Below are 13,456 nucleotides of genomic sequence, written 5' to 3' on the forward strand. Positions count from 1 at the left end.
ACAAATCTTTAGCAAAAATACTTTGTTAAAAAATCTAATTTTTGTGTTACAACATAACTGTAATGTTTACTAAAAGCTTGCCATATTTCTTAAAGATAAATTAGTAAATTTACAATTATAGTGAACCATGCTATGTACAGCTTCATAGAAATAGAATTGATGTAAAGCACTAATGCTGTTTAGATAGGGTTAATCAAAATTAGTGTTTCTCATTATTACTATTTTGGATAATTCCAATTATCCAAGTCCTTGAAATATTGCCACCAAACTTGCTCACATATCTGAATTATGGCAAAGCTGTTAAGGCTATCTGTCACTGACTTAGAAATGCTGACTAGAGAGAAGGCAATGTCTAGCAGCACCTAATACCAACTACAACTATTTTTTTTTCTTTTTGAATTGTTGAATAGAGGCAAGTATCATGGTTTGAGGAACACTGTAAGAATTGATTCATCAAATGTAATGAATTAATGAGGCCATCAATGAATTGATTAGCAAGTACCACTAATTGCCTAGCGCTAAATACATCACTATATATTCCAGTCATTCTATGAAAAAATAAGGCCAACCCAATCATTAATTCCAACAGAAGATATCTCAATTGTTTAAGTGGCAAAAAACAAAAACAAAATAGGTATCACCTTTTATACAAATCATCCTAATTTTGCACCCAATAAATGTAGAATGATAATCTAAGAGTTTAAAGTTTAGCTTTAACAAATCCAATGGAAGGCAAATAAATTGTATGGGATTTGTCCTTCAAGGGAATTCTTGTAACAACAAGGCCATTTTGCATGTAGAGGCTTTCCAACATAGATAATAATGGAAAAGACAATAACTCTAAACAATTTTTATCAACTCTTACAGAAGCAAAATACAATATGCAGAATTAAACCTTCCAGGTCCTAAGTTCCTCACGGTTTCTATTCCAGCAATTATTTGACATGCAAAGCAAGAGTTCACGTCTTTGCCACCAGCAAGCTGTGTTGAAGTGGTACATACAGATCCTTTACATTAACCACATGCAGCAAAGCAAATTGTGCTTTCTCTCTGTGCACCACAAACTGCTAAAGTCAGTGTGACAGTTGCACCTGATAAAATGTAGAAAATTGTCAACACAGGGACAATTTGTCCTTCACTAATTCTCCATCCCAATTTTTCTGGTACCATGTTTTTTTCAGAGCCATTCCACTGTTGAAATTGGTAGTACTTTGCTGCAGCTGATATAGGAGGAAGGCTCTGGGCTGAACATATAGACTCTTGGCAACAACCTTTTTGTGAAATCACATTACGGGCCTGCTACTGTACAGGCAGACCCTGGCTTTCTCTCCAGCACTGGCAATATTCTCCTTATAGGCAGATATTCTGTCAAACACTTTTGTATGTTCACAGAAATCATTACTGCTGATTAACTTTTTTGGGGAAGCTCAATTCCAGATTCTGTAGGGATGGAAGATAGTGTCACACACCAGAATATCATGTACATAGGATGTTTGTGCAAATCTCCAAATCTAGCTGCTCTTTTACCATTCAACATTTGATGCTTTTTTGGAATTTTTTCTTTGAGTCAGGCTGGAAGAATAAATTATAGAACTCCAGGCTTGTTTGGTAATAAAGTATGATCATTAGGTCTGTGTCATTGCCTACGAGCACAGAGTTGCTGACATTATTGCTGTCTGCACAATGAGATCTGCATCTTTAGGCATGATAAGTCTGGCATTTCTTTGTTTGCAGGTATCTACTGAGACTGTTAAAACATTGTTTGTCCACCATTGCCAATTTAGCTGAAGCTGAAATTTTATCTTCATTACATGTATAGTTTGGATTGTCACCATTACCAGTTTGAATGGCTTTCCAGACTGGGAAATGACTTTAATCTTCAAACAAAGGTCCATGAAGGAGATCTCTTATGTATTTCATTTTGATTACATTCAATTTATACATGCTGAAAATGCAATAAAAAGCTTTAGATCATTTTAACTGTACTACATGAAAATGTATCTTAATTTGTATTATAGATGGTGGCCATTTTGTTTATTTATTTTACAGTGTTTTCCCCCTAACACGATTCATTACAACTTCTGATATGTTCTGGAGACATATTCCTGATTATAAAACAGTTGAGATACCTCACGTTGAATTAAATTCACACTTTAGAATGACTGGACTAATAATGCATGCTTTGTACATCAGATATAACTAAACAAAATTATACTGTACAATTCAAAACAGTAGGTAAAAAAAACAAATACTATACACATCATCATAGCTTACACTTTGTGCAACAATAAAAATGGGAAAAAAATGTTGTAGCATAAATATATTTAAAGTATGTGAGAAAAAGAAATATAACAAATCCAACATAATGTATGCTTTGCTACTCAAATTCATAATAAGTTTAACACATTTGACTTTTTCTATAAATATCATGTATATAAAGTTTCTGAATAAATTACATGCATAATGTATTCAAATACACAGTTTCTTTTTACAATGTATTGGTTTTCACACAAGTGCAAAGCATATACATACACCTTCTGATTAAGACCCTTATCCCCACCACTTAATTATAAAATTTATAGCAGCATTATGTTTGATACATCTGCATCACCATAACAAAAGAAAAAAAAACTATAATAAAAAGTTTATGGACTAAGCACTTGAAGTTGATAGAACTTAATTTTTGAAATCGAAATCATTAAAGTATTGTAGTTCTTACCCACTGCGGAGACAAGATCCAACAGCCTTGTGCTAAGCCAAACAATATATTAATGGTACGTCGAGATTCTCCACATATGATGTGAGTGGTGTCTTCTCCGACATTGCTCCGAATTACAAACCCTCCCAACTTCGTGGCAATGGCATAAATGGCTTCTTGGTCACTAACACAAGATACATTTATAAACTACAAGTTTTTGCAAATTAATGAGAATACAAAACAACACTTATGTGGAGTAAATGACTAAAAAATAAAGTATAGCAGATTAATTTTTGAAAATTTCATCAAATCAAGCCTAAACTAAAATATTATTTTAAAGATAAAACTCTAGTTGAAATTACAGGATTATCTTTCATAAAACATTTAATTTTCCTTTACAGTCATAGAGCTGGAAGTTGAGAAGAGATGTTTACACTAAAGTATACAAACATACAAAAACCATAAATGTTAGTAAAGTACAAAAAATATAAAGCTTTTTAAAAGTTTACACAATGCCTTTGAAACATATACTAATACATCTTTAACAATCAAAAATTTTAATGAATTTATAAATTTAACATCTTAAACTATTTTTCTGTTGCATACTACAATCATACCTCAGTTTGACACTTGTCATCACAAGAGTTCTGTTCACAAGATCTGTTGTTTTGCTTGTAAGTAGGGAAGTATCTGAAGATGGAGAAATGTGAATGTGATCTTCATTTCTTTTTAAATTTCTGTTTTTTTTTCTTCTTTTCTTTTGTCCAGTTTTCTTAACTTTGAAGTCCTCAAGACTGGGTCGTGAAGATGCTAAAGATGCTTCTTCAGAACAGTTATTTTTCAAACAAGAAGGAACTGATTTTTCAGATGAAAAACTGGAGTCAGTCGTTAAAATGTCCAAAGATAGCTTATTCACTCGTCGCCTTTTAGTATTTACACCAGTCATTTTATTAACATCTGAATCAGAACTACTGCTTTTTAAAATATCAAAAGCATTGTGGTTCTTTTTTATGTTTTGACCTTGGCTTTCTTTTCTCAAGGTTTGTGTATTTTTAGCTTTCGCAGTGGTCAGTTTTCTGGAATAAGTTTTTTCATTTGTATGATTTTCCATAGTCTTGATATCTGTGTATGTATCTGGGGTAATAGCTTCAACAACATCATTTTGATTATTTGTTTTTGTGCATGAGAAAAGTTTCCTCTTCCTTTGAGTTGCTGCATTGGACTGTGAAGCATGAGCAGTAAGTTTTTTTCCAGTTTTAGGTGTTAGTGTCTTGACATGAAAAGTAGTTTCTTCTGTTAAAAAATATATATATGTAAAATACCATCTAAAATACACCAAAATATATATACAAGAAAATACCACTAAAAGCAAGGATACTCAACTGAAGATTTAATTATTTGAATAATTACAGTTTTTTTTATTGTATTGATTTACGACATTAAGTTCTGTAGTCAGTTGGCTTCACTAGTTGACACATTATTCTTTAGTTCTGACTTACGTAACAAGCTACTGACCAGAACTTAATACACATATACCTTCTACTACCAGTAACAGTAGGATATTCCTGTCCCACAATGGGACAGTTTAAAAGGTTTTGCCAAAACTGAAAAATTCTATTTAGTTTTTAGCAGTCTTGGCCATGAGCATTTTTTATTTTATGAACAAAAATACTGGATTCAGAGGGAGGATTTACTAAGCCTATATATAACTTAAACTAAGAGCCAACAATTTTTACAGCTACTTCTATTATTTACTAAGGTAGCTTAATGAAAGGCTAACTTTCAACAACCTTGATTCAACCTGAAGATTCAAATAAGAAAGTAATTAAAAACAATTAATGAAATAATGTATACTTACTAACCATGCAATTTTTGATTAAATGGCACATTGGTTTTGTTTGATGTTATAACAGAAGTACAATCTGATTCAACTTGCTGTAATGAATAAATTAGAAACAAATTTCAGAGATCCACATTAAATTATAAAACCCATTTTAAGTATACAACAAATGGGTTTTAGATTAAACATAAAACTTGTTATACAAACATAATATGAAAAAAATATATATTTTTATATAAAAAAATAATAAATAATATAATAAAATAAAATAAAAATAATAAAAAATATAAAAAAATAATTTATGTAAACTTTATATATGCATTTTGGAATACCAAAAAATTATAAATGATTATACCAATACCACAAAAATCCATTGTAACTTACCAAACTTCCTAACTATGGTGCATTTGGGTCAAAAAAATAATTTCTGTTTGGAACATGGCATTGATCATAATACTTCAAAATCTCCAACAATATGAGAACTTTTCTCTCATATATATAACTTTGGAAGACTAACAGAATTACATAGAGAAATTGTAGATCTTTTGATTGGTTATAAACTTCTAGGTATAGAAAAAATAGGCAAAGATAAATAAGTCTTTTCAAACAATTAAGTGGTGAGCAGAGACAATATGGTGGAGTTGCTAAATATTATGATGTCTCAGCAAATACAAAAGATAGGAAGTTCTTATTTTATATTCTGGCTTGCCAAAATCAGAAATTTGAGTTTCTAGTTCATAAGAAACTATGGACATTGTATTGTGTATTATAATATAGTAGTTCAATTAAATTTTGAACTTAAGTCTACAAATGTGATGACATGCCCTCTGATCTCTACCTGTAGTAAAACCTGTCTCTATAGGGTTAATATTATAATGATAAATGATTACATGCTGCAAAAAAAATAAACCTGCCATATTTAATGACAGAAAAAATCCTAAATATATGAGGGGTGTCTATGAATTATGGTGAAGATACAAGGATGAGAGCTAGGTCTTATAGCATCTTCTTCCACCACTGATGGTATCTTTGTTATGATATTAGTTATAGCTATTTAGCATTGTTTTCACTGCAGGAAGCTTTTGTGCAATACATGCTTTCAAAAGTTCATCATCCATGCACGAAAGGTAACTTTCAAGGACTCATTTTTTGGGAGATGTCTGTGAAAGTCTTAGTAATAATTTTGTTTGTACTTCCATCTTGCAAAGTAACTGGAATGTTGACTAGACTTTATTTTTTGTTTTGATGGAATCATATCTTATTGGCATTTTATCATGACATAGCAGTGTCAAAACTCAGCTTGTCAACCTGGAAATATGTACAGTTCATTTAAGCATTTTTTCAACTCTCTGGATATTTAACTTACAATTATAGTTCTAACTTGTAACTAAAATAATCTCCTTGAAAAGTATTCATTACCTTCTCAATACCATATCAAACATACTGTATCATGAGTAGGATAATAATACATTGGCTGGTTGTTGTTGCAGACATTAAGCAGAAATACACTTTGTCCACTCTAAACTAGGCTCTTGCATCAATTTTGTAGACATAAATCCATGTGAATTACTTCCCTTACATACCTCAAGAATATTTCTACTTTAGCTGAATCAGACCACAGTGTTCTTGGATTACTACTGGTGGAAAGTTGTTTTACATTTTCTTCACTATTTCTGGTACGCAACTGGTATAGCATGGTGTAGCTTTTTTTTTGCTTCCAGGAATCACAATTTTCCTTACTTTACCCAATAGGTTCAACATTACAGACATATCTTTCTTTGAAACAATACAATTTGGTGCCTTACATGTTTTTATAATCATGGAAAAGGAAAACTGTAATTCTCCTAAAAGGAATAAATTTTAAGTAACACCCACACTTCAACTGAATTACAATAACAGGGTCAAGACTTTTAACCTGTGTAGTTATAGGTCATGTGAATGGCTAGAGGTAATGTGATCAGATATATTTTTGTAAAGGTAAACAGAATTAGAACTCCTTTACACTTGATATAGCATTATGATCATGTTGCAAACAATAATACCTCTTTTATAACCTAAATAAATATGCACACCAAATATACCCATTATTATGGTCTAAACGGAGATATTTGAAGAATATAACTACTTTTACTGTGCAATTAGGTAAACACACTATATAACTGTGGTTCAAGAATTAAAAAAAAAATGTTGGGAATACTACATGTACTGTTACTGTTAAAAAAAGTTAATATTGCTATTAAACCTACCACAGTCGACTCCAATGAAATGGGTGAAGGAGTTTTTGCAACTAAAATATCAGTTCCAATTTCAGTTTGTTTATTTTCAGACTGTTGATTTTTCCTTACACGGTTGAATATCTGTTTGAGTCGTTCAGCACTACCTTCAAATTCTGTGCTGAAATCTTTGGGTTGCATGTAAGGAGGTTTCTAGAAAGAAACACAATTCTCTGTTTCATTTTCTTTACTGCACAAACTAGATATGTGTACTAAAACAAAATGTAGAAACTACTCAACTTACAATGACAAAAATCACAATCTACAGTAAAAAAAAACAACAAAAAATACATCATAAGCTAAAGACAAATACCAGTGCAAGGAAGTAACTTCTGTATAAATTTTTTTTTCAATAGAAGTATCATAGCATTTGACACAAAAAGGAGAAAAATATGATATAAAATTCAGCAGCATTGATAGAAGACAGGTTCAGAGATTTTGTACCAATAATATTTGATTCATGAACACGTGATCAATGTTAAATACTATAAAACAACATAAATAACTTACATTTTTGAATTTCCATTATCTTTTTATAAGTTAGTCAAAGTTATTAAGGTATTGCTTTTAATCAATTGTTAGGAAGCATCATGCAAAAGATATTTTAGGTAGCTGATATTTGTAATGTTCACTGTTATCAAAAACGTTCCATCCAAAAGAAGGAACTAAAAGCATTAGCAGACATAAATATCAAGCCAAAAGGTTGAATTACAACATAATTGCCATTTACAGTTTAACTCAATACAAGTTTTTTGAAGTAATTACTTTTATGATTTTTGTAAAAATGTATTTCATTAATGACACTATCATTCTGGTAAATATAGTTTGTTTGTTTTGTTTTTTGAATTTCGTGCAAAGCTACACGAGGGCTGTCTGTGCTAGCCGTCCCTAATTTAGCAGTGTAAGACTAGAGGGAAGGCAGCTAGAATAGAATAAGAATAGAGGTTTATCTGTGATAATTTCATTTCTTTGTGTCTCCCACATACAAGATTTGGACTTGGGACTGCTTGCATTAAAAATGAGTGCTCCACCAATGAAATAAAGCATTAAAACCACTAGAAATTGCTAGTAAGATACTTTTAAAATAATTCAAAACTATTACTTTCTTCCTCTCTCACAAACAAAGCCTGTCTTCAGACCTTATTTCAGAGTCATTGGATAAACCATTAGTTAGGCACTACTTTTTTGTGGTAATCCAGTTTAATCTAACTTTGCATGTCATTTGACATTTATGACAAGGTAATCTCTTCAAATTTAAAATACAGAAGAAATATTTTTTATTTCCTGAAAAAATGAAGAATTCCAATAAATTTTTAATTGCTGCATTTAATTATTTTGTAAGAAGCCATGATCCTTTCACACACTGAAAAGAGAAAATGCTGAGAATAAACAAGGAACCTTAAAACTGGGCAAATTTACATGCTGAGGAAACACTGTTAACCACTTCTTATAACCTTCAAGTTCAGCACAAAACAAAAGTATGATGTTGCAATCTCTGAAAGTACATTTTCAGTCAGCATAATTAATGCAGCATGGATAAAGAAATACATAACAAACTGTTGTAACGTCATAATTTTATTTAGCAATGATTAAAAACATGTGAAAATTAATAAACATGCTCTTTGTGAATTAAAAACTTTACAAATTTCCTGCAATGTTAATGAGCATTAATTTTAATTAATGCCTTCATTGGTAGTAATTACACTCATAACAAGACATTTGGTAAGAAAATTTTGAATTTAAAAAAATTCAAGCTTTGGAAGAGTGTAATATCAACAAGTGTGCTAAATTTCATGCTGATATTGGCTTTAATGATGAAGTTATTATACTAATAGATTGGTGACCCCAGTAATAAGTTAGCATGAGAACTTCACCATTAAAGCATTTTTTCCACCTCTGTGTTTTGGGTATATCAATTTACAAGATTGATATATGCATTTAAATATTGAAAATCTTTTAGCATAATACTGTAAATATTAGTAAGTAAGTTTAACTGCTGGCTTTTAAAACATTACAATAACAATCTCTCAAGATTTAGGTTCAGGCTTCTCACTTGAGAGAAGGTTTAGACAGAAGAAGATATATCTGAAAGATGGTGTAATGGATTACATCTGTCTAGCAGGTTTTTGGACAACATTTTGAGCTGCTAGACATAATCTTAATATATAAAACTAAATTACATGATATCACAAACTTATTTTCACAGGAATGTTAGTAGTACAGGAATGTAACATTTGAAATCTGAATTTCACACCCTGACAATTCCAGTTTGATATTTATTTTGCTTTTTTTCTCCTCAAAACTTGCTTCCTAAAAATCCTAACTTTACTTTTAACTAGTATTCTAGATTTTTTCATTACACAATTTCGACAGAAAATGTAAGCAGGACCACTATTTATTAGATTAATATTTATTAATGATCTACAAATACACTACTAAATATTAGAATAAATTTTACTCCAATTTTCATTAGTGTATCTGTTGGAGAAAGCCTTAAAAAGGTAACAAGGTAAAATATAGAGAAATCAAATACTTTTATTTAGGAGATGGAGATCACATATCTATTGTAGAAATGATCTTCTTATATTTGCCAAAAAAAATCAGTGGATGATAAAATTGTGTTGGCATATTCTTTAAGATATGTATATCTTTTTAGAGTGATATATCCTCAATATAAAATTAAATTAAGTTTTGCAAAATGTTTTTACTAAGCAGCAGTTTAAAAAACTTGTTGCTGGTTAAATCTAACTGAGTGTGCATATTTGTTATTTCAATTCTACTCACTTAGAATGATAAGACAACGTATTTGTTTTTGTGGCTAACATGAATTATGCTCAAACAATTTAGAATGATAACAAGAGGTCAAAAAGATATTTACGGCTCATTATAGAAAAAAACAAAACAAAAAAAACCCTACAAAAATAGTTGCATGTTTGGCTCAATGTACAGTTATAACAACATTGTTGTTTCCTATCTCATACCACTATGATAAATAGGGAAACTTACTCTTAACTTAGTAGCCACTGGAGAGTTGTACGACTCAGGTACATGAGCAGGATACAGATGTTCCGAAGTGTGAACCCTTTCCTGTTTACAACTGTGAGGTTATAGAATTATAAAACTGTAAGATTATAGGATTATAAAATAAAGTGTACCCTACATTATTTTACTATAATGCATAGAAACTATTAAAAAAAAAACTCCTGGAACCTTAAAAACTAAACGTGCAGATCTATGATTAATTTATTGATAAATAAACTTGTAAAATGAGAGCTTAGGTGATAAATAATACACAGCAAGATCAGTTCAACATTTACAGATACAAAAATGCATTATGACTCAGTTAACTATTTGTAAAAAACATTTAACAAAACAGGTAAAAAATGAACAAACAATACTTTTGTTTAATAACTTAATGTATAATGCAAAAGTAAAAAAAAATATCTAAACTTCAACTTTGGTTCCAAACTTTTAACCTGCAAATAATGGCCTAATCCAACCTGTATTTCAGGCATATAATCAGGTATGCATGAGAGTATGAAGGCATCCAAACTCATAGCAAAAAGAAAAAATGTTTCTTGTGTAGTTTGAAATGAAGCTCTTAAAGGCTTAACTTCAGATTTATTAAAACTGACTCACTTTAGTTTATATCTTTTATTTCAGAACAGTTTAAATGCACAAACCATAAGGTGGGTCATTATGTAATGAGAACTGATTTCTGAGGTACTGGCAGAAGTAAGACCCAAATTGCAGTGGGTGTACCTCGTCTGGCCAGTTTAACCTCAATTTTGCCAGCCTCAGATGCTTAAAAAAAGAAAAAGAAGGAAGATAAAAAAGGAGAAGATTGGGTGTTCAAGCCCACAATGTCCCACATATTCACTATTTCTTGCTGTCTGCAGCCAGAAGTGGGAAGGTGGTTGCTTTCTTATTGCACTTATTTTACAAAATATGAAATATAAAAATGAGTAAAATAAATAAGAGTACTATATATCAATGGGGAGACAATAAAACTGTCCATAAAGTTTAATCTTGAAATTGAGGTAATTTGGGTAGATGAGGTATCCCCAACACAATTTGGATATTACTTCCATCGGTACCTCAAAAACCAGGTCACATTATATAATGTATTATTTTCAAAACGAGACCCAAAATTCAAAAGCTTTCAAATAGTTGACTATTCTTCTTCACGAAAATAATTATTCACTTTACAGATTGTGCCTTGGTTGATTGTTTATTTTATAGCTGTATTTCTTCCCCAGAAAATTAATTATAACTATACTTCATCTAAGGTTTGAATATGCTGTGTTCACACTATCCTTGCTTTTGATGTACATCTGTTGCAAAAACATTTAGTAGCTCACATGAATAATACATATAAAACAACAAAATATGCTTGTTAACATTTCAAAATTTATTTGTGTCTAATCTCTTTTCATTTATATTTTAAATATTTCTGTAAACCATTTATTTTGTTTACAACCTTCCCTTCAGCTGCCATTTGAAATTTGAAACACAGTTGCAAACTATGAAAAGTTCAGAAGTTCTATACTTCTTCTATTATACTTAGATTTCAGTTATTCATATGCAAGGAGAATGAATATGTGCAAAAAGATAATAAATACTAGTTTACTTGTATGCTTATAACTGATTATTCTGCCAAATTTAAAAAAATGTCTTATTTACCATTCATGTACCTGACACAGCTACAATTCCAGCTTATAGTAAATGTCTCCTACTTTCAGCTAATATATAGTAAGAACAATTAATCATGGATACAGTATGAAGAGATGCATTAACCAAACTCTGCATGGGGTGAGACTGGGTGATGGCTTAGAATGCTGCTATATTCCCAAACGATCTCCAGGAATTTAGTGTGGGTCTTCCAGCTCTTTAATTAAACAGTCCTGCAAAGTCTGTTTCAAATTACAAAAATAGTTTTGTAGCTATGTTTTTAACATTTTAATGTAGATATTTATATTGTTCACCAGAGAGAGGTTTGATATGATGAGCCAATGATATTTATAATAATCTTAAGTATTTAGAAAATGAATGCCAGATAGACAATAGTCAAATTTCTGGGTTGATAATTGATTTAGCAAGTGTAATAGTCAGTTGTCTGTTACTTCAGCTTCGTAAATTTTGTATTTGTATCAATGAAGCTCTAGAGATGTGAGAGATGTTAGCAAGTAAATGAATAATGTTATTTGTGAAAAGAGATGCCTTGCAAAGTGAATTTGTTGAACTTGTGGAGAAGAAATAAAATGCATTCCCTTTTATGAAGTAGACTGAACTTGGAATTATACTTTGTTTGTTTTTTATGTGGGGGGGGGGGATGATAAAGATTATACTAAAGGTTACAATGTGTGATCAAACCAAGATTAAAAATTTGTTGCAAATGATGAAACAGTGGAAAGAAGGGCAAGAAGAAAAGAAAACTGAAATGAAATCAAGAAAAAAAAGAGATATGAAGTTAAGAGTGAAATTACAAGAATGAGACAAAAGGTTTATAAAAGCAGTTAAAAAAACATAGAAAAATTTATTAACTCGCTCACTATGGGTTTGGTCCCAGAGACCGACCTCATAACCATTTTGTGCTTGTTATAGTTTTCATGCTATAAGTGTTTCATTTATGAAATTTTTTATATTATCAGTAAACATTATGAGGCATTTGTAAAGAAAATAAGAGGATTTTTTATTAAGTTTTAAGATATCTTAAGTAATGATTTTCTCATACCTTTTTTCTTTCTAATGTTGACTATCCAACATGCAATGTAATTTTGATTCTAAGATTAAAAATACTTTTATGCATCAGAAAATTTTCAAATTTCATATGCAAAATCTTTATAACCTCCAGATAATTATCAAATGTTTTTTTTTTAGAAAAAACTATATTTCATCTGTTATTTTCACTATTTTATTTCTGTACAGGTTTGGTCGATTTGACTGACCTCGTACCCACCATAAGAAATTAGGAAATAGATATAAATTAAGCTTTTTTTTTCATTCTAGAAGGAATACAAATTACAACATGAAAACACAAATTTTTAGTCTAAATAACTTAAATCTCATAACATTATTCATCTATATATATTTATTTCTAATTCATTGACCTTTCAGCCATGCCTGACTAACATTACAGGAGTTGCAATGACATGGCACACATATTCATGTTACCATATCCAAGAACATAAAACTGGCCTTTACAAAGTGACCTGTCTTGGCTGTGTTCCAGAGCAGTGGTTCTCAACGAGGGCCATAGGGCCATGCCACGTTTCTAAGGGGCCACATTTGAATGACAGAAAATCAGGGGGCCACAGTTAATTCTGAGTAGGCCACTGAAACTTCACTGCCCAAATAAAGTATTTAAAATTTAAAATTGAATCAAAGGTTTCCTTCTCCCCGTATCCCCCAAAGCTTAGAAGTCAAGTTACCAGATGCTACTAGTACTTGAGTAACAACCAAAATGTTTGTCTGGTATCTGTGAATGTTCGACTGATTCACAAGAGCAGCAGAGTGATATAACAGCCCAAGCTAGATTCAAATGTGACAAACATTATTTCTGGATAAATGAGCTGCGTCATTGTAACTTCTGTATTGTTAGCCAGGCATGGCTGAAGGTCAAATTAATAAAAATAATAAATATAT

At 30.7% G+C, this 13,456-nt stretch overlaps 1 protein-coding gene across 2 annotated transcripts in view; it reads right to left on the reverse strand.

The window, feature by feature from the left end:
* The window catches only part of LOC106463730 (microcephalin-like), a 37,923-nt gene that overhangs the window by 14,171 nt on the left and 10,296 nt on the right, over positions 1–13,456 (reverse strand). For both annotated transcript variants that reach the window (XM_022391360.1, XM_013923829.2), the window contains exons 4-8: positions 9,818–9,908; positions 6,785–6,964; positions 4,561–4,633; positions 3,316–3,991; positions 2,720–2,882 (exon numbers count right to left, since the gene is read on the reverse strand). In XM_022391360.1, the coding sequence (XP_022247068.1) occupies positions 2,720–2,882; positions 3,316–3,991; positions 4,561–4,633; positions 6,785–6,964; positions 9,818–9,908 (1,183 nt within the window). The remainder of the gene's footprint in view (positions 1–2,719; positions 2,883–3,315; positions 3,992–4,560; positions 4,634–6,784; positions 6,965–9,817; positions 9,909–13,456) is intronic.

Source organism: Limulus polyphemus, unplaced genomic scaffold (assembly GCF_000517525.1).
Source record: "Limulus polyphemus unplaced genomic scaffold, Limulus_polyphemus-2.1.2 Scaffold1, whole genome shotgun sequence".
NCBI lineage: Eukaryota > Metazoa > Arthropoda > Merostomata > Xiphosura > Limulidae > Limulus > Limulus polyphemus.